The 22076-nt window shown below is 41.3% G+C and overlaps 1 protein-coding gene and 1 long non-coding RNA gene across 3 annotated transcripts in view; both read left to right on the plus strand.

The window, feature by feature from the left end:
• Nucleotides 1-130: 130 nt before the first annotated feature.
• On the plus strand, nt 131-5393 carry LOC144614917 (uncharacterized). Its single transcript, XR_013553228.1, has 3 exons — nt 131-248; nt 2639-2690; nt 5119-5393. It is a non-coding gene; the product is annotated as an uncharacterized LOC144614917 (long non-coding RNA).
• Nucleotides 5394-9994: 4601 nt separating this feature from the next.
• The window catches only part of TDRD5 (tudor domain containing 5), a 98972-nt gene continuing 86890 nt past the window's right edge, over nt 9995-22076 (plus strand). For both annotated transcript variants that reach the window (XM_060643662.3, XM_060643661.3), the window contains exons 1-4: nt 9995-10084; nt 10753-10990; nt 11699-12106; nt 14129-14325. In XM_060643662.3, coding sequence (XP_060499645.2) covers nt 10759-10990; nt 11699-12106; nt 14129-14325 — 837 coding nt within the window. In that variant the 5' untranslated portion in view covers nt 9995-10084; nt 10753-10758. The remainder of the gene's footprint in view (nt 10085-10752; nt 10991-11698; nt 12107-14128; nt 14326-22076) is intronic.

The raw sequence follows: 22076 nt of genomic DNA on the forward strand, positions 1-22076 counted from the left end.
CTGTGGCATCAACATGCGTTTCTACGGACGACGATTTGAGCTGTAAAGCAGGTTCGGTTGCCTGAAGCAGGTTCGGTTGCCTAAAGCAGGTTCGGTTGCCTGCCTGCGGAGGCTCGCAGATCGCCGAAGGGGCGGTGGCGCTCTGCGCGGCCTCTGCGCGGCCTAGGAACTAGGGACGTGGTCCTCGAGGGGGCGCTAGACAGCTTAAGGGAACCGATTATAGGTCGTCGAATTAGGGTAACCCTAAGGTAAAATGAGAAACTTCTCCCAAGCGTCCCCTTACCCCCTGGAGGCTGCCGCAGGGCGCCTTTCCCCTCTCGCCCTCATTTATTTTATATCCTGGCCCTGCTCTTGCAAGTGCTTTCAAAGTGGAATTAGTGTCGTCGGACTACTTTTGGGAGGATCCACATTTCAAAAGGTGGGGGGATTAGGGAAACTCTTTTAGGCCTCTACTCACTCTCTCTCTCTCTCTCTCTCTCTCTCTCTCTCTCTCTCTCTCTTTCTTATTTACATTTATATTTCTTTTTTTTTATTAACTTATTATTGTGTTTACTAATGCTTAAGCCTGTTGATGATGTAATGCTTCTTGAAGAATCATAGAGGGGAAGGGATCTGATTTTTTTTTTAAGGATGCTTTTGTCCTTTGCTAGGCTCCGTTCCCATGTTTCCTTGATGAAGGCAGGACTGTCACTTTTTCAGGTTCCTGGCCATGCTCCATCCAGCAACAAACTGGGGGAGCTGCCCCACTCACTTCTGAGGAACTTGAAACATTGAATGAGTTTATTTCTCTTTTACTATTAATCATTTCTCACTGAATGGGTAACGCTTCAAACTCAAGATTGAGGATTCTGCTCCAATACCGCAGATCACGATGGCAGAAATGTTTTTTATTTTCCAATAGTTAACTGAGTTCACACAGGTTTTCCTGTCAAAAACCTTATTAAAGAATGTGGACCCGAAGTAACTCCCATGGCTCTGGAAAAACCACTCCAGTACTTTCTTCCATATATTCTAAATTAGGTCACTGGGAATAAAATAAAGGATTAGTAATAAAGTAACTTAAATAGATTTGGCTTTTACTCTCTAAACCTGATTCTTGCATGGTAGTAATGTAAGAGAGGCAAATGTTTCTTTCGAGTGCCTGCCTCAACTTACAGTTCCTGCCTAGAGCAGGACACTGAGAAAAATTCTGAAGCTTCATTTGGTCCATAGAGGGAAAAGTATCATGATTACCTAATATTCACTCAAATTAATAGTTACTATTAAACACAGTTTATCATCCTGTAAATATTTTCCTGTTCAGAAAAGCCTGAAACCGATGATAGTATTTGTTTTTCTTCTCAGCCTTTGATTCTGTTACAAATTAATTGGACCTGGGGTCCTAGCTATAGATTCTTAAAATAAACTTGGCCCTCAATTTTTACTCCAGGAATTGGCAGGCTATCTGGCCAAATGATAATCTCAAAATCGCACCCTGTCTGCCAAGAAGATAGAGGGATTTCTGGCCGGAGAAAAATTGATGAGAAAAGGCCCTACTTGGCATTGGAGCCCATGTAGGGTACCTGTTGTCAGTCTCCTTTGCTGTAGGGACGATGGAGAAGTTACATGATCTGACTTCATTTTCAGTATCCACATATAACAGTAACACACGCACCTGCTTACAACACAAGGCTGTTGAGATTATGGATGGCAATGACAATAGCTGAGAAAGAGCATCACGTTGCATGGTAGAAAGGTCAACCCAGCATCTCTGAAAGGTGTGGGGTGGGGGGGTTGGGGAGTGCTGAGGCAGCAGAATGCACCTCAGGCTGGCTGTACTTACAAGGATGTTGCTGTTTTCTTTCTAGATTCCTTTTTAATTGAAAGTATTGGTCATCCCTTTGTTGAAAGTATATGTGCACATTTTTGTACTCTTAATAGTTTACTCCTTGTTTGGATTTGTTATGAGACTGGCATCTGTGAGGGTTTACTAGGAAGGGAGGACCAATTACAGTTGTTGACTTTTGAGTTTGTTTCCAAGGTCAAAAGCCAAAGGTCTTGGACAATTTCAAGGCTTTCTAAATTATTATAGTTATTATTTAGTATTTTGAAATTGTATATCCATTTGCTAAGTGGAGTGAATATTGGTTTATATGAATTATTTAATAGAAAGCCTGGACTTCCTTGTCACTAGATAAAGTTGCAAATCTTATCATTTTAGAGCTGGAGGAGACTACAGGGACTTAAATTTGACTTTCTCAATTTGTAGATGGCAGAGAGGCCAACCAGGAGGGCATAGCAGAGGTCTAGAAAAGTGGTGCTATTGAAAGCCGGACCTGGGCTGTGGCAGTGGGAATGGCCAGGAGGCAGAAGCTGCTTCTCAGGCGGAGAATCAACAGAATTTGGTGACCACCTGCGTTAATGAGGGGGGCAGTGAGGAGATAGAAGACTTGGGAAGGGTGGGTATTTTAACCTTAATAGGCTGGGCAGTTGGTCACAACCTTAGACATCTCTGGCAGACCCACTTCCCCTAACTATACTGATCTGGAACATCTATGTTCCTTCCCACCTTCTTCACTGGCGATGCACTTGTCCCCTTGTCAGGTCCAGTGGTGAGGTAAGACTGACCTGACTTTTCTCTCATTAATTCACTTCACAGATACTTAGCACCTGCTATGTGTTTGGCACTGCTCACCTCTGAGGACGTAGAGGTAAGATATGGCACATGCCCTCAAGGAACTTACAGTCTAACAGGGAGAAACTGATGTGTAAACAGGTGTAATAAAGTGTTATGATGGAAGGGTAGCCTGGGATAAGGCTGTTCCTTTTATTTTATTTTATTTTTTATTTTTTTAAAGGTTTTTTCGGGGAGTTATTTATTTATTTTGAGAGAGAGAGGGAGAGAGGGCACACGCAGGGGAGGGGCGGAGAGAAGGAGGGACAGAATCCCAAGCAGACTCCGTGCCATCAGCGCAGAGCCTGATGTGGGGCTTGAACTCACGAACCGTGAGATCATGTCCTGGGCCGCGATCAAGAGTCGGCCGCTTAAGCGGCTGAGCCACCCAGGCGCCCCTCCTTTTATTTTTTTAATGTTTATTTATTTATTTTGTGTGTGTGTGTGAGAGAGAGAGAGAGAGAGTGGCAGAGAGAGAAGGAGAGAGAGAATTCCAAGCAGGCTTTGTACTGTTAGCGCAGAGCCTGATGGGGGCCCTGATCCCACAAACCCTGAGGTCATGACCTGAGCGGAAACCAAGAGGCAGACACTTAACCAACTGAGCCACTCAGGTGCCCCAAGACTTTTCCTTAATTGTAGGTAATCTTCCATCCCAAATCTGGAGGTATTCCTGATTGCCAAGGGGGAGGGAAGACAGAGAACCACTAAAAGAGAACATAGCACTCGGAAAAGGGATTATGGACAGCTTTGGCTCCATTATACTTCAATTTAGAATTTGTTCCCATTGCAGATGAAATTCCCTTAAATTTCTTATTTCTGCTGACTTGTGTGACCCTGAGGATGCTGTTTTGTATGTTACCTGTTTAAGTGTTGGGTTATGGAGGAGATGGAGGGGGAGGGAGAGGGAGGGGGAGGAAGAGTGAGAGAGAGATCTTGAGATCCTAGAGCAGTGCTTCTAATTTGCCCATTATTGCAAACAAAATTTGAATAGCATACTGGGGCAAACAAAAGGATTTGAGGTTATCTATAAAGGGCACAGCAATAAAATTATATCTTTGAGGGGAGCTGGGTGGTGTAGTGGGTTAAGTGTCCAACTTTGGCTCAGATCATGATCTTGTGGTGAGTTTGAGCCTCATGTCCAACTCTTGTGCTGACAGCTTGGAGCCTGGAGCCTGCTCTGGATTCTGTGTCTCCCTATGTCTCTGACCCTCCCCCGCTCATGCTCTGTCTCTGTCTCTCTCTCAAAAAATAAACACTTAAAAATTTTTTAGAAAAATATATCTTTGATATATGATCATGGTAAAAAGAAAATGGAAAAGTATTAGGGATTCAATATCAGAAGGTTTGTGTACTAATAAAATATTTTTTTAATTACTTTGAAAAAATGTTTATTTCTTTATGTTTGAGAGAAAAAGAGTGAGAGCATGAGCAGTGGAGGGCAGAGAGGGAGAAAGATAGAGAATCCCAAGCAGGCTCTGCACTGCCAGCACAGAGCACAACGTGGGGCTTGAGATCTCACTCATAAACTGTGAGATCATGACCTGAGCTGAAATCAAGAGTCAGATGGTTAACTGACTGAGACACCCAGGCATCCCCTAATAAAATATTTTCAATTTTAAAATACAATCTTGAAATGCATAAAGGGAGTAAAGAGATACAAACTTCCAGTTATAAATAAATAATGGAGATATGTAGTGGCATGGTGACTGTAGTTAATAGTACTGTATTTCATAAGAGAGTAGATCTTACAAGTCCTCATTACAAGAAAAAAATTTTTTCTAAACTGTGTACCGGCATGGATGTTAACTATTGTGGTGCTCATTTGCAATATATACAAGTATCAAATAATGTACACCTGAAACCAACATGTTACATGCCAATTAATTATATAAAAAAATTAAAGTTCACTTTAAATGAGGAAAAGAAGAATGGTGAGCTTGCTTCCACAAATATATTGTTTGAAGTTGTTACGTAAAATTTCTAATCAAATCTTTTTAATAATAAACTTTTAAAATTTTTGTCACCATTGATGAGAAATGTGTTCACACAATTTTAAAAGTTATTTTCCAGCTTTAGTGAGCTATAATTGACAAAAATTATTTTTAAGGTGTCTAACACGATAATTTGATATACATCGTAAAGTGATTAAAAGAGTTTTTAAAACTGGAATGTGTGGGTGGCTCAGTTAAGCACCGAACTCTTGATTTTGGCTCAGGTCATGATCTCACGGTTAGTGGAATCGAGCCCTGCATTGGGCTCTGCACCGACGGTGCGGAGCCTGCTTGGGATTTTCTCTCACACAAAATAAAAGAACGTTGAAAAAAAAGCTGAAAACTATTTTTACAACCACTTAAAAATTTAGGTTAACAGTTGAAGAGTCGAGTAGCTTTCATCAACAAATGTAATTTTGATATTCCTTGTGATGATGCAAATGGATTTAAAATCCAATCAACCTTTTTCCTAAGGACTATTTCAGAATCACGATGAAACCTTAAGGACCAGGTGCCTTACTAAGAGCGCTCAAAACACAGCTAGAGCGGAAGCTGCCCTGAGTGCGCAGACAAGGGCCCAGCAAGAGCCACGCCCCTCCACCGTCGCGGGCCTAGCTTCGCGCTGCGCTGCGCAGACTCTCTGCGTTCAGGTCGGGAACTTCATCCGCGCAGCCGCAGGGGTGGCCCTGAAGCAGAAGTAGAACATTTAGCGCCTAGCTTCTTGAGCCTGTTGGTGAGTGTTGAACGGCCCTTGCCTTCCTACCTGGGTCCCTGTGGGTACTGCGTCTGACCCCACTTGCTTGCCTCTGAAAAGTCTGGGTGGAGGCTACTTTGGGCTGGAGGGCTTCCAGCACCTGCTTGCCCCCACCCCTGAAGTCGCCCCAGTGGGCTGAGAAAAATCAGCATTAGACTCCACGCCTGTAATGTATTCATGACGCGTGCGGTGGGAAACTGCTCTGGAGTGGTGGTTCTCACTTTGCATGCCTCAGAATCACCTGGAGGGCTTATTAAAACACTCTGCTGGACCCTCTACCCCTCCCCCGCTGCCGTTTCTGATTCAGCAGGTCTGGGGTGGGGTCTGATAATTGGCGTTGCTAACAAGTTTTCAGGTGATGCAGCGGCTCTGGAACCACACGTTGTAAAACCACTATCGTAGAGGCCAAACACAACAGTTTTCTAAATACTTCATTTAAAGCAGTCCCTTCTCACTCCCTTAAGCAATTATTACTCGACATTATATATTTATCTGCCTTTTGCTTGTCCTTGTTAAGGTCCGGGAGAACAGGCACTTTGTTTTGCTGTTTTAGTCCCATCTTCTAGAACGCTGCCTGGAACGTAATAGGAGCTAAAAAGATATTTGTTGCTTAAATGAACAAAGGCAGCCCCCAAAGCTGAAACCATGAGAAAGAAAAAGGTCACTCAGGAAGAGGGAAGAGTAAAAAGGAGAAGGGCCAAGGACACACCCTGGAGTACGTGGGCATTTCATATCAGAAATAAATAGAGCAGAAAGCTAGGATCCAAGGCTGGTGCAGCATAGAAACCCACCAAGGAGAGATTTTTAGAAAAGGAGGGGACACCAAAAGTAAACATCAGAGATTATCAAAGATGAAAAGATTGAAAAGTCCTTAAGAGTTGTCAATTACAAGATTTGTCATTGGTGATTTTGCTAAAAGTAGCTTAAGAAAGCTATTTAGAGTAGCAGGCTCCTTGCTTTGGGTTGAGTAGTGAATGGTGGATGAAAAAGTGGGAAAAAAATGAGCGTGGACTGTTTATTCAAGGACTTGGACACGCAGCAATGGCTACAGAGGTACATAGGTCAAAAGTGTATTTTTACGTTTCCCACTCCCTGTGTCTGTGTTGTGTAAGATTAAAAGGATTAGCGCAAAATTTTGTTATAGGAAAGGAGTGTAAAGAGATGTTGATTATACAGGACTGTGTAATAATAGCCAAAGGTCATGGAGCTAGAGGAGTTGGGGAGATAGACACAAGAGTAGGATGGATGGGTGAGATAGATGGTCCCTCACCTGCTGAGACCACAAGGAAAGCTGAGAGCAGGGCTAGTTGAGTTGTTTCTGAGTTGGAAGCTCGGAAGTTTCATGCATGAGAGCCTCCACTTTCTCTGGGAGTCCAAGCAAAGTCAATTTCTAGTGGTGAGGCAGGAGTGGGTAAAAAGTGTAGGAGGGATGGCAAAAGTTGGAGTAATTGCTTGTGGGAAGAAAAATTGAACAATACCATCAAATGGTCCCAAATTAGGCATAATGTTAAAAAACGTTGGGAGGCAGGAATGCTATATTGGTTCTGTCATGAACTTGAACTCACCCACTCTCTCTTCTGTTTATCTAAAGATCCTCTCATTCTTGTCATGAGGCATATTTAAAGCTTCAGAAGCTTGAACAAAACACAAAAACCTCTTTCCTGGCTGTTTTCTAAGGCAGAACTGCTGGTAGCAGCAGCTGCAATTGAAATACACTCCTAGATGCAAGCAGGGATGGGAGGAGACCAGCTGGAGACAGTTAATTACCAGAATTAACTGATCATCATAATAGGCAGCAGGGTGGAAAAACACATTGGTCTAACTCACAGAACTCTCTGGTTGTTGTTAATTAATGGTAGGATCCCAAGGAATGAACTCAAAAAACAGCGGAGTCTTTTTGATTTGTGTAACAACAAAAGCAAACAGACCAACAAAACACTATTGTAGGTCCAGGGAACAGACGCATCTCATGAGTGAGAGACCTGGCTTTGTCACCCTGTTCCTCAAACTAAATCAGATCCTGGACCCAGAGTCTCTTGAATGCAATCTGACTAGTCTCTTACAGAAAGATGCTGCCCTACCTAACATTGCAAACCTTCATCCTTTTAGGATAACTGCTCTGAAGAAAAGGAAGCGCCTACGTTTTTCAGTGACTATCACTTCCTAATGCTAACTAACTCTAATTTCTGGGACCCCAAAAGTCACTGTTTGCCATTCACATTCTGAGTGTACAGGGGTTGGTGATAAATGAATTCTGGCCCACTGTCACCTTTGGATAGGGCTAGTGGGACTGTGAGTTCCTCTTGTGGTTATGTACCCTGCTTGCCAAGTGAAAAACTGGACTAGGAATCTCAGTAACAGACAGAATTCCTGCATTGGTGCATTCACTCATTGAGTAAGGGCTATTCTGGTAGAAAATGCCAAGCAGAGTGCCAGAAACATACATCAAAAGCCTACCTGGAGAACTGCAGAGGCAAGTGTTACCATCAAAGACGTGGAAGATACCTGGTGTGATTGTTCCTACCTTATTTCCATTCACTTCCCAGGTGAGTCATCACAAAAGACTTTTGGGTCTTGGAGAATGACTGCATTATCATAAACCCAAGCACGTGAGGACTTTCAGTGGGGTCTCCTCACTGGAGTAATTCAAATAGCCCCTGACTCTTGGTTTTCAGTTATTGATCTGGGATTTAGCTCCAGAATAGCTTTCTAAAAGTCTCTTTTTTCTTACCTTTCTAGATTGAGCCATAAGTTTTATGTTTTTCTTGCCTATCACTCTTTGTTGTACCTTTGTTCATGTCTGTATATCCGTTTCTTCACTTTAACGTGGGGATCATGATTGTACCTCAGAGTAACTGGGGAGAAAATTAGATATTCTACATAAAAGAGCATCTTGTAAGTGCTCAATGTGTGGTAGCTGTTAGATAATTGGGGATGAGAATCTGGGATAATGTTTTTTCAATTCATTGTTCATTTTGCAGGAGTCATTCTCAAGTTAGATAAGCTTTCTGAATCTTACATGTCTGAAAATGTCTTTTCTTTTCCTGCACTTAATGCTGGTTTGGCTGGGTAAAGGATTTGTTTCAGCTTTGAAGATACTGCTCCACTGAGAAATCCGATAGCTATCTAATGTCCAGTGCTTATATAATCTCTTTATATAAAATCTCTTGGGTGCCTGGGTGGCTCACTTGGTTAAGCATCTGACTTTTGGTTTCAGCTAGGGTCATGATCCCACTGTTTGTGAGTTCGAGCCCCACATGGGGCTCTGTGCTGACGGTACAGAGCCTGCTTGGGATTCTCTCTCTCCCTCTCTCTGCCCCTCCCACACACACTCTCTCAAAAAACTTAAAGAAAAAACAAAACTCTTGATTCCCTTTCTCCTAGGCTTGGGATGGGATCTTCTCCTAGGATGGGATCTTTTTTTTCATTAGTTATTCTAAGGACTCACTCGGCCCTTTTAATCTGAAAATGTGTTTTTCTTCACATCTGGGATATTGTCCTTCTTTTTTAACTCCCAGACCTCACCACCATTCTTTCCGTTGCTTCTGTAACATTTGTCATTTGGGTGTTGGAACATCTAGATTCACTTTTCACATCTCATCATTTTCCTTTTTGTTAATTTGCTATTTAGCCTTGTCCATTCGACTATAAACCAGCCCATAAATCTTTTCTATTTTCTGTCAGGGATTCCTCAATATACCTGCCTCATTGATGGAACATTTTGTTCCTAGAGCTTTTTTGGATTTAACATGTCGTGGAATTTTAGGTGGAAATTAAAGTAGATGTGCGTGCACAGCTTTCCTTCTTAATTCAGATTCCTTGGTTATGTTTTGGTTTGCCTTTTTACTTTTTTAGAGTGTACATCTTAAAGGTCTTTATACTGTGCCTCTGTTCTGCACCTCTTAAACTGTTTTCTAGTTCTCAAGGACCATACAAATCGGGCTCATTCCACCTATCCAGTAAATACATTCCCAGGTTATTTACCCAAATATACATTCCCTTTTTTAGTTTGCCAGCTCGTTTTTCTCCAATGGCACCGGTAAGTTTCTTTCTCCAGGTTCCAGTCATTCGTCTCTTCCCGGAGCTTAAATTGCATGTAACTCTGCAGGGACTCAACACCTAGCGTCAGAAATGCCTGTAATTTCCCTCGACGATCAGACCTGGGTATCTTTTTTCCCCTTAAACAAGCTCCACCGGTGATTATGAGGCACACCCAAGTCAAGAACCTCGAGGCCCCCTCCACCTCCTCCTCCCACCTGCCTGTCCCAATGGCGGGACGGCCCGCTGCCCTTGCCCCTGTCGGGCTGGGGATGTGGTCGGAGAGGTTCTCGAGCCGCGGCCCCACCTCGCGTCTCCCAGCCACGCTGGACGAGGTAGGCGCCGGCGATTTCCGTACCCCCCCACCCCCCACCGAAGGAGCCAACGCCGCCCGAGAGCCTAGCGTGGCGGCCCCGCGCCGGTCGGCCCCCAGCCTGGACCCCCGAGCGTCCCGCCCTGCCCAACCGTCCCACCCGCCGCGCGCCCTCGGGGCTGGAACGCCGCGCGGGTTGCACGCCTCCCGCCCTCCAGCACTGGTGCGCAGGCGCGCGGGCGCCTTGGCGCTGCTCCTCCAAGGTGGCTGGACGGGAGAGCGCCTTTGAGTCTCTGGGCCACGCAACGGCAGCGCCCGCACTGTGGGTGACACGGGTGAGGGGCGACACTCCACCCGCCTGCCTCCTGCCGGCCTCTCCCTACAACCCCCTCGCTGCGTGGGCAGTTCCCAGGGATCGAGGGAAGGGAAGCTTCCCCTTCCGCCTGGGGGCAGGGAGGGACGTTGGGGTGGGCAGGGGACCCCGCTCCCGGGCACAGATGAGGTCGTTGACTTGGGTAAGAGGAAGCGGGCAGCCTCCCCGTCGGTCTGGGCCGGACCAGGTATGCCGGTGCGAGCGTCTTTACCGGGAGCCCTCTCCTGGCGCTGGGGAAGGCGGTATTGCGTTTGCCTCCTTCCCGAGCTTTTTCCCAGCGTCGAGGAGGGATCCCGTCTGAAGCGAAGTTTGCGGTGTAGAGACCCCAGACAAACCGTTATCGGGGCTTCAGCAAAGTCGAGCCAGGAACTTGGACTTACCACACGTTAGCCAGGGGCAATGATGTCTCCAGACGCGTGCAGGTGAATCGACACAGGTTGAGAGAGCTTGCAGTGTGTGAAACGCCGAGTTTCAGAGAATCCTCATGGTTTTGCTTCTGCTTTATCACCTTTAGAACTCTGGTGTCGATTGTTTATATTCCACTGTTGATCCTTTTAAACTCTCCCCTCCCTCCGTCTTGGGTTTGTCTGCTCTTCCTAATGAGCCACGTTTCTATCTTAAATCCGGTAGGGTGCCATGTCTGAACAAGAGCGTATCCAGGAATGCCTGAGGAAAGAAATAAGGTCACTTCTCATCTCCACCAAAGATGGTTTGACCCCACAGCAGTTGGAAAAGGAGTACCTTTTGATGGTTGGCAGCCATTTACCACTCCGGGTTCTTGGATATCGGTCCACTATGGAGCTGGTGTTGGACATGCCTGATGTTGTCACTGTCTGCCCTTGTGGGGATGGTACTGTAATACTGAAAGGTAAGCTTAGAATTTGAAGATCTATAAGTAACACGTAATTAGCAAAGAATTTTTCTGGTAAATAGGCAATGGGGAGTACGCCAGGTGATGTATGGAATTATTGAATGTGGTACACCTGAAACTAATATAACACTGTATGTTAACTGGAATTAAAAATATAAAAGAAAAAAGAATTGTTATAGCGATTATCCTGCACCCCAGGCAGGGGATTTTAATTTTTTGAGGGGGAGAGGGTTCATGGTTACCTTTGAAGTTGTGGGCAGAGTTAAAGCTTTAGCAAAATCAAGAATTTATTTCTCCAGAAAAATGTGCATTCACAGGAACTACATTTTGCATGTGATTTCAAATTATTGCACCTTAAATTGGAAGAAGCATAACAATGGGACTTTAACCATGAATTCATGTTTTAAATTTCGTGACGCACAGAAAAAAACATTGCAGGAAAGTTTGTTCATCTTGAGAGTTTCAGATATTTCAGGAGTCAGAAGTAATGTTAAATATTGGGCTTGATCTTTCTGTCTTCATCTTCTGATAGAGGAGCTAACAAGTGGTTGTCTAAAAGAAATGGAGGAACCAAAGGTTCATGTTTATCATGTTACCTAGATACACAGCTCCTTGGAGAATTAAAATTGTATAACCACAGATGTAAGGGTAAAGAAAGGAGCAAGTTTTCATCTAACTGTGATTTCTTTTTTCACACCTCCTTAGCCATTCCAGATGAATCCACCAAAGGAATAGCAAGTTTAGTTGCAAAACAGAGGAGCAACCATAAGGTTCGAAATTCCATGCCAAGGGGAAGGGCCAGTGTTTGCTCTGGGCCGAGCTCCCGTCGGCGAGTACCTTACCGGGGAAGGGTGCCTCCCATTCTTCCAGCTGTTGTGAAGAGTGAGTTGAAAGACCTGTTGGCGTTATCTCCTGTTCTCCTTTCTGATTTTGAAAAGGCATTTTCCAGGCGATTTGGACGTTCATTCCAGTATGTACAGTATGGATTCCTCTCTATGTTCGAAGTACTTAATGCTGCTTCAGATGTCATTTCAGTAGAGCAGACCAGAGCAGGTTCTTTGTTGATGCTAAGGAAGAGCGTAACAGAGGAAAAGCAGAGAGGATGGCCAGCAGGTAAGCATGTTAGCATTAGTACTTAGTAACTTAGTACTTAGTAATTGTGGGTTAGCAAATTTTGGAGCAGTCATGGTAGATAGAGAGGTAGGTAATGCCTAAGCTCCCAGAGTTTGTCAAAGTTGCATCTTGGCTCTGCCACTTGCTGGTTGAGTGATCTCACTCCAGTTACTTAAAACATCTGAGCCTTAGTTTCCTCATCTCTAGAATAGGAATAATCATACTTGCCTCTTGGAGTAGTGCTGAGGATGAAACGAGATGAGGTCTGAAAAGTGCCTGGCATTTATAAGGGTGTAATAAGTGGTAGCTATTATAAAAATACAAGATCTGCTTTCTCTGGAACACTGTAAGCGAACATTAGTTGCGTGTGTTCATGTAAGGAAGATAGGGAAGATGAAAAGTTTAAAACTAATACTAGTTAGTAACATTTGCCATCTGAGTTTTGCTGGCACTGATGTTTGGTATCCTAGCAGGCGCTGCAATAATTTATGTAGTGTAATGATAACCACTTATATAGCGTTTTACCTTGGATTCTCCTAGCCACACCGTAGGGTAAATGACCCAGTCTTAGGGATAAGGAAAACGAAGCTCAGGATACTTAAATGACTTTTGCAAAGTTGCACGGCTAGAAAGGTGTTATAGCCAGGGTTAGAAACGCAGCTGTTAATACTGTTTAGCCAGTGCTATTCTTACCCAGTCATTGTCCCTCTTGTTTTTGTTTTATGTTTATACACACACACTACTATATACCTATATAGTAGTTGAGTTGACACACAGTGTTACATTAGTTTCAGGTGTGCAGCACAGTGATTTGACTGCCTTGTTCTGTGCTCCCCACAGTGTAGTTACCATGTGCCATACAATGTTGTTATAATACCATGGATTGTATGCTGTACCTTTCGTCCCCGAATCACTGTCCCTCTTAAAGTCTCAGAAGACCAATGTGATCATTTGTATAGTGCCTCACTAGACCCTTGACGATACAGAATCTATACACTGAGCCTATTTTGGGAATCTCTACACCTATTTCAGTGATTTTTCTTTTTCTCTAAAATCTGTATTTAGATTAATATAGGTGAAACCATGAGAATGTCCCCAGTTTAGAAACCAATACTTAAACTGTGGTAGGAAATGTAATTTGATGTAGATATCCTAGGGGGTTTACGAGCTCTGGTCAGGGAAGACTATAGGGGCCAGTGTGTGTTTTGAATCTTACCCTCAACCATCAGCAATATCAGTATTCTTGAGTTACTTGAACTTGGGGAGACAAACCTATGCTATTAAAGTTGTAAGAGGTTGATAGTGTATAAAGCAGCTTGCCAACTTATTGAATGGGGGGAGTGATATTCCTTCCCAGTGATTGGATTGTTCATGTTTCTCACCTGTGATCCTTCTTCCTATCATCAGGGTATCTTGGAAACAATTTGTGTGTGTGGGGGGGGGGGGGGGGCCTTGATCTTATGGTAAAGAAAGAGACCACAGTGAGGTCTAGTGATTGATCATTCATGTTGTACATCAGCATATATCTTGCCAGTGGTATTTTCCTCCCTATAAATCTTGAAGAAAAAAATCTGTACTCTAGAACAATATCCTTTATTCTATAGCTTTTTAGCCCCCTTTCCTGCTCCCATACTACTAGGTGATTATTCAGTTTGAGAAGCATAGTTTTAAGCAGACTTCTTAGTTGGAGACTTTTTAGCCTCCTAAACGTTTTTCGTTTTTTACCTATTAAAATCTACCTTTCTGTAATTATATTCAGGTGATCTTAAATGGAGTTTTTAGATAGCTCCAACCTTTTCAGTAACACATGTATGATCCCTTGGTTTTCTTTTATAGATGACTAATCTTTTCCATTGTATGTACATTTTATTTGGCAATATGAAAATGTAAGCTTACTTTCCATAATTGTTATTTCTAAGTTGAGAACAGTTAGGTCACAGTAGCCTCTATATAGAATCACCAGAAAATAAAGTAGAAATTGTTAGTGACAACTTTTCTCCGCTCTTCTTTTATTCACAAAAGGAGGTAAAATGTTTACCCAGCCTTTTAGAATGAAACAACAAAGGTCCTACCCTACAGTCTCCCCAGTCACAAAGGCACGCTTTTCGCAACCCACTTCAAACTTGGAACCACCGAAGCAAATACTGAACGTGGAAAATACTTTTAAGTCAAATGTGGTAGAGACTTCAAGGCTGAATCACGCTGAAAAATTAAACCAGGTGAGATATAGGAGTTTGGAGGTATAAACCAAAAATGTGTTTAAATTCAGTGGTTAATACTTAGACGGAGAAGCTTAATTTCAGATTTAACTTGAGCATTTTCTATGGTTGTGTGGATTATTAGCTAGTAAGAGGTGGCAGTGAGAAAAGAATACAATTGTATCAACTCCCATGGTTTCTGTTACAGGCTTCCCCCACTATTGGAAAGTAGGGTGTTCCTATGAAACCTTTTGAAAGTTGAAACCGTGTAAAGCAAAGAAACAATTGCCATTAATTTATATAGAAAAAATTTTGAGCCTTCTTAGACCCCAAAAATAACCTCTCTTAGGCTTTTCTGATACCTTATGATACATCTAGCCAATGGATTTTCTACCTTAGGACACATCTTGCTAATGGATGCACAAAATAAATGGGGGTAAAGCACAATTCAAAGCTATGGTGGTTTGATGCTGAATGTAGTTCTTGGGGAAGGAGGCTGGTGATGCCACTCTGGCTGCTCGGCGCGCGCTGCCCCTATAACTGCTCACTGCAAAACGATTGCTGGATGCTCTTTTTGCTTTTGGCCTTTATTGATAAAAGTGAAAATCCTCTTTCGATTTCTTTGGGTTAGCAAAAATGAGAACGGACCCTAGATTTTTCATAAAAGTGAAAGGGCATAGCATGAACTTTTGAAAAGTGAGGGACACCTGTACTTTGTGCAGCTGTCTCTAGTTCCAGCTTCTCACCAAAGTCCTAGAAGTATATTTGCAGCTTCCCTCATGAATATCTTTACCTGAATGGCTGGCCCTGAGCACTACAGTCCTGGTACTTTTCTGTGTGTATGCTGAAGGAGTTTTGAACAAAAGCTACTAGAATATAACCAACAAAAACCCTGGTTAAATTAGCAAGATGACAACTTTCGTAGAGCTTAGAAGAAGCACATGGAAATTAAATTCAAGATATAAAAGTGCCTTACCTCTATAACTTAAAAAATACTAGCTTTAGTAGCAGAACTTACATATAGTTTATCCATTTAAAATGTACACTTTGAATTTTGACAAATGTACCTCACTGCATAATCATCAAAATCAAGAGGCCAAACATTTCCATCATTCTCAAAAATTTCCATTATGCTGCTTTGTAGTTGATCTCTTTCCCCAGCTGTAGACACTACATAAATATTGCTTTCTGTAAGTTTGACTTTTCAAGAATTTCATATAAATGGAATTAAATAACATCTAGCGTTTGTGTCTAGCTTCTTTAACTTACCATGGTGCTTTTGAGATTCATCAGTATCAGTAGTTTGTTACTTTTTCTTGTTGCGTACCATTCCACTATATTTATCTCAATTTGTTATCCATTCCCATCAGGTGACATCTGGGTTCTTTCCTGTGTGGGGTATTTATATAAATAAAGCTGCTATGAACATTTGCATACACTTTGATCATGGACTTCTCTTGAGTGAATACCTAGGAGTAGGATTGTTGGGTCGTTCAGTAAGGGCATGTTTAACTTTATAAGAGATTGTCAGACTCTTCTAAAGTGGCTGTATGATTTCACATTACTGTAAACTACATATGAGAGTTCTAGCTGCATCTTTGTTAATGTTTGGTATTGTCCACTTAAAAAAATTACTATTCATGGGGCGCCTGGGTGGCTCAGTTGGTTAAGCATCCAAGTTTGGCTCGGGTCATGATCTCATGGTTCATGGATTTGAGCCACGCGTTGGTGTGGTGACACCTGTGCTGACAGCTCAGGGCCTGGAGCCTGCTTCCGATTCTGTGTCTCCCTCTCTCTGCCCATCCCCGACTCGTGCTCTGTCTCTCTTTGAAAAATGAATAAACATTAATTTTTTTTTTTAATTACGGGTGTGTAGTGGTATTTCATTATGGTGTTGAAATTTCTCTAATGATGAATAATGTTGGGCATCTTTTCATATGCATATTTTCCATTTGTAAATTTTCCTTAAGGTGTCTCCTTGCATCCTTTGCTTGTTGTTAAAAATTGACTTTTGTATTGAGTTGGAAGGATTATTTATATATGAATGGGTACAAGTCCTTTACCAGACATGTTTTGCAAATACTTTCTCCTGGTATATGCTTATCTCATTTCCTTAGTTCTGCCTTTTGTGAAGCAGAAACCTTTAATTTTGATGAAATCTAATTTATTTATATTTTTCTTTTGATTCTTGCCTAACTAATCTTTGTTGAATCGAAAGTCACAAAAATGTTGTATGTTTTCTTCTAGAAGTTTTATGATTTTAGTTCTTAGGTCTATTACTGATTTCTTTTTTTTTTTGTTTTGTTTTTTTAATTTTTTTTTTTTTTCAACGTTTATTTATTCTTGGGACAGAGAGAGACAGAGCATGAACGCGGGAGGGACAGAGAGAGAGGGAGACACAGAATCGGAAACAGGCTCCAGGCTCTGAGCCATCAGCCCAGAGCCTGACGCGGGGCTCGAACTCACGGACCGTGAGATCGTGACCTGGCTAAAGTCGGACACTTAACCGACTGCGCCACCCAGGCGCCCCGGTCTATTACTGATTTCAAGTTAATTCTTATATAAGGTACCAGTATGGACCAGAGTTTTTTGCAATGGATTGCTAATTCCTCTAGCACTATTTTTTTGAAAAATACTCTTTTCTTTGCTGAACTACCTTATTACTTTGGCACCTCTGTGAAATCTGTTGACCACTTGTATGTGTAGGTTCTGTTTTTAGGACTGTCCATTCTGATCCATTGATCTACAGGTTCTTTTGCCAGTACCCTTCTCTCTTAATATAGCTTTATAATATCTTTCTTTTTATTTTTTTTAATGTTTATTTATTTTTGAGAGAGAGAGAGACAGCAAGCGGGGGAAGAGTAGAGAGAGAGGGAAAAACAGAATCAGAAGCAGGTTCCAGGTTCTGAGCTGTCAGCACAGAGCCTGACACGAGGCTTGAACTCATGAACCACAAGATCATGACCTGAGCCCAAGTCCGTTGCTAACCCAGTGACTGAGCCACCCAGGTGCTCTTTAACATCTTGAAATTATGTAGTTAAGTCCTACAGCTTTATTCTTTTTCAAATTGCTTTGGCTACTCTAGGTTCTTTGCATTTTCATATAAACTTAATTTGATATAAATCAGCTTGTCAATTTCTACCAAAAATAAATATGCCTCTTGTGATTTTGATTAGAGTGAAACAAGGGATCTAGAGGTAAGTTTGGGGATAAATGACATCCTGACAGTATTGAATCTGCTGATCCATGAGCATAGTATAATTTCTCCACTTCAGTCTTTAAATTTTTAGTACTCTTTTATAGTTTTGTACTCAAGGCCTACATATGTTTTGCTAAATTTTACCCCCCCCACCACCATTTTTCATACTTTGGATATTATAAAGGGTATTTTCAGTTTATTTTCTAGTTAATTGTTATTAGTACATAGAAATCAATTGGATTTTTGTATATTGACCTTGCATCTTGTGACCTTGAATCAGGGTACTTGATAAACTCAATACTGTAGTTGACAGGTATTTTCAGTTTATTTTCTAGTTAATTGTTATTAGTACATAGAAATCAATTGGTTTTTTTTATATTTTGACCTTGCATCTTGTGACCTTGAATCAAGGTACTTGATAAACTCAATACTGTAGTTGATATCATTCTAGTAACTATTTCGTAGAGTTGGGATTTTCTGCATAGACCATCATACCATCTGGGAGTAGACCATTTTACTTCCTTTTCAATCTGTATGCCCCCCCCCCCCTTTTTTTCCCCTTACATAAGCTGGGCTCTCTAGTATAATAATGCATAGAAATGGTGAGCATGGAAATTCTTGTCTTGTTCCTGACTATAGGGGAAAAACATTCAGTCTTTCATCATTAACTCTGGTGTTAACTCTAGCATTTTTATAAATGCTGTATACCAGGTTGAGAAAATTCCCTTCTGTTCCTAGATTCTGAGAATTTTTTCCATGAATGTGTGTTGAAATTTTCTCCATCCATTGAGAGGATTATAGGATGTGCTATTGTGATTTATTATATAAAAATTATATTCCTTTTCTCATTTCTAGCATAGAGCTCCTAAAACTCTTGGAATTTTTGAAGTGGTAAGAAATGTAAAGGTATCTTTTGTTGCTAATGAAGTGTCTTTAGAAAGGACCTAAAGATGGGGGCTGGTTGCCAGTTGGAGCAAATGATGTCATTAGAGGGTCTGAACTTTTAGTCCTACCCCAACCTCCTGAGAGAGGAAGGGGGCTACAGATAGAATCACTGGCCCCTAGTGAATGAATCAATCAGTTGTGCTGTTGTAGTAAAACCTCCATAAAACCCCAAAATACTGGATTTGGAGAGCTTCTAAGCTAGTGAACAGTAGAGTTTTGGGGGAGACTGGCATGCCTGGAGAAGGTATGGAGCTCTGTGCCTCTTCCCACTTATCTGGCTGTATGCATCTTCTCCATCTCACTATTTCTGAGTTCTATCTTTAAAAAAATTTTTAACTGATTTTTAAAAAAAATTTAAGATACAGTTGATATATTAGTTTCAGATGTACATGATGCTTTGATATGTGTATAATGTGAAATGATCACAGTATGTCTACTTAACATCCATCAGCACATATAGTTAGAAATTCTTTTTGTGATGTCTTAAGATTTACTGTCTTAGCAATTTTTTGTAGTAACATATATAATACATGTTATTATAATTGTATAATGTGTCATGTAGTCTTATTATATTTATTAATACATTATGAAATATAATTACCATGCTGTATATTACATGCTGTACAGGACTTAATTATTTTATAACTGGAATTTTATACCTTTTGACCCTGTCCACCTATTCTACCCACTCCCAAATACCTGCTTCTGGCTATCATCCATCTGTTCTCTATATCTATGAACTCAAGTTTTTATTTTTATTTTGTTTTTTAGATTCTGCGTATAAGTGAGATCATACAGTTGTCTTTCTCTGACTTATTTTCCTTAGTGTGATGCCCTCAAGGTCCGTTCATGTTGTCACAAATGGTAGGATTTCCTTGCTTTTTTTTTATGGCTTAATAATATTCCAGTGTGTGTGTGTGTGTGTGTGTGTGTGTGTGTGTATCATACCATCTTTGTCCATTCATCCGCTGATGAATGCTTAGGTTGTTTCCATGTCTTGGCTATTGTAAATAATGCTGCAATGAACATAGGGATTCAGATATTTTTTTGAGTTAGTGTTTTTATTTCCTTTGGATAAATAACCAGAATTGAAGTTGCTGGATCATGTGGTAGTATAGTTTTTTTGAGGAACCTCTGTAATGTTTTCCATAGTGGCTACACCAATTTACATTCTACCAACATGCCCCAGGGTTCCTTTTTCTCCATATCCTCACTAGCACTTACTGTTTCTTGTCGTTTTGATAATAGCCATTCTAACAGGTGTGAGGTGATACTTCATTGTGGTTTTGCTTTGCATTTTTATGATGATTAGTGATGTGGAGCACGTTTTCATGTACCTGTTTGTCCTCTGTATGTCTTCCTTGGAAAAATGTCTATTCAGATCCTCCGCCCATTTTAAAATTTGGTTGTTTTCTTGCTGTTGAGTTGTATAAGTTCTTTATGTATTTGGGATATTAACCCCTTATCAAATATTGGACTTAGAAATTTTTTCTCCTTTGAAGTAGGTTGCCTTTTGATTTTGTTGATGGTTTCCTTTGCTGTGTAGAAGCTTTTTTGATGTAGTCCCATTTGTTTATTTTTGCTTTTGGTACTTTTGGTGTCCAATCTAAAAAATCACTGCCAAGAATGGTATCAAGGAACTTAACCATCTGTGGGTTTTGTTTTTTTTTAGGGTTTGTATGGTTTCACATCTTACATTCAATTTTAATCCATTTTGAGTTTTTGTGGGTGTAGCATTATATTGTTTTATCAGTAATAAATCAGTAAGTAAAATGTTTATGAGTTCTGTGGCTGCTTTAGCAACTCGGTTGAACCCAAGGAGGGTGTCATGGAACTTCTGATTTATAGTAACTTGATCAAAAGCACAGATAATAACCTGGACTTGGAATTGTGGTGGGGGTGGGGCACAATCTTGTTGGACTTGGCCCTTAATTTATGGAAGCTGATGTAATTCCAGGTAGATAGACATGAATTGAAGTACAAGATACCCAGCTGATGTTGGAGAATTGCTTGAGTGTGGGATAAAATCCACATACATGTAATTCGAGTCAGAATTCTATAGTGCTTTTCTTTTCTAAAGAAAAATTATTATAATTATAAAAAAATTATAATCCAAGTAATACAGTCCTCTTAAAAGGAATTGGGAAGTTTTTCTTTTATTTATTTATTTGGCGTTTTCTTATTTTTTATTTTTAATATGAAATTTATTGTCAGATTGGTTTCCATACAACACCCAGTGCTCATCCCAATGGGGGGGGTGCACCCCCCCTTCCCTCCCTCCCCCCCCCCCCCCCAATCAACCCTCAGTTCTCAGTTTTTAAGGGTCTTTTATGTTTTGGCTCCCTCCCTTTCTAACACTTTTTTTCTTCCCCTTCTCCATGGTCTTCTGTTAAGTTTCTCAGGATCCACATAAGAGTGAAAACATATGGTATCTGTTTCTCTGTATGACTTATTTCACTTAGCATAACACTTTCCAGTTCCATCCATGTTGCTACAAAGGGCCAGATTTCATTCTTTCTCATTGCCACGTAGTACTCCATTGTGTATATAAACCACAATTTCTTTATCCATTCATCAGTTGATGGACATTTAGGCTCTTTCCATAATTTGGCTATTGTTGAGAGTGCTGCTAGAAACATTGGGGTACAAGTGCCCCTATGCATCAGTACTCCTGTATCCCTTGGGTAAATTCCTAGCAGTGCTATTGCTGGGCCATAGGGCAGATATATTTTAAATTTTTTGAGGAACCTCCACACTGTTTTCCACAGCGGCTGCACCAGTTTGCATTCCCACTAACAGTACAAGAGGGTTCCCATTTCTCCACATCCTCTCCAACATCTATAGTCTCCTGATTTGTTCATTTTAGCTGTTTTCACTGGCGTGAGGTGGTATCTGAGTGTGGTTTTGATTTGTATTTCCCTGATGAGTGACATTGAGCATCTTTTCATGTGCCTGTTGGCCATCTGGATGTCTTTGGGGAAGTGTCTCTTCATGTTTTCTGCCCATTTCTTCACTGGATTATTTGTTTTTCGGGTGTGGAGTTTGGTGAGCTCTTTATAGATTGGATACTAGCCCTTTGTCCGATATGTCATTTGCAAATATCTTTTCCCATTCCGTTGGTTGCCTTTTAGTTTTGTTGATTGTTTCCTTTGCTGTGCAGAAGCTTATTATCTTGATGAGGTCCCAGTAGTTTATTTTTGCTTTTAATTCCCTTGCCTTTGGGGATGTGTCGAGTAAGAAATTGCTGCGGCTGAGGTCAGAGAAGTTTTTTCCTTCTTTCTCCTCTAGGGTTTTGATAGTTTCCTGTCTCACATTCAGGTCCTTTATCCATTTTGAGTTTATTTTTGTGCATGGTGTAAGAAAGTGGTCTAGTTTCATTCTTCATGTTGCTGTCCAGTTCTCCCAGCACCATTTGTTAAAGGGACTGTCTTTTTTCCATTGGATATTCTTTCCTGCTTTGTCAAAGATGAGTTGGCCATACTTTTGTGGGTCTAATTCTGGGGTTTCTATCCTATTCCATTGGTCTATGTGTCTGTTTTTGTGCCAATACCATGCTGTCTTGATGATTACAGCTTTGTAGTAGAGGCTAAAGTCTGGGATTGTGATACCTCCCACTTTGGTCTTCAAT

This window comes from Panthera onca, chromosome F1 (assembly GCF_046562875.1).
Source record: "Panthera onca isolate mPanOnc1 chromosome F1, mPanOnc1 haplotype 2, whole genome shotgun sequence".
NCBI lineage: Eukaryota > Metazoa > Chordata > Mammalia > Carnivora > Felidae > Panthera > Panthera onca.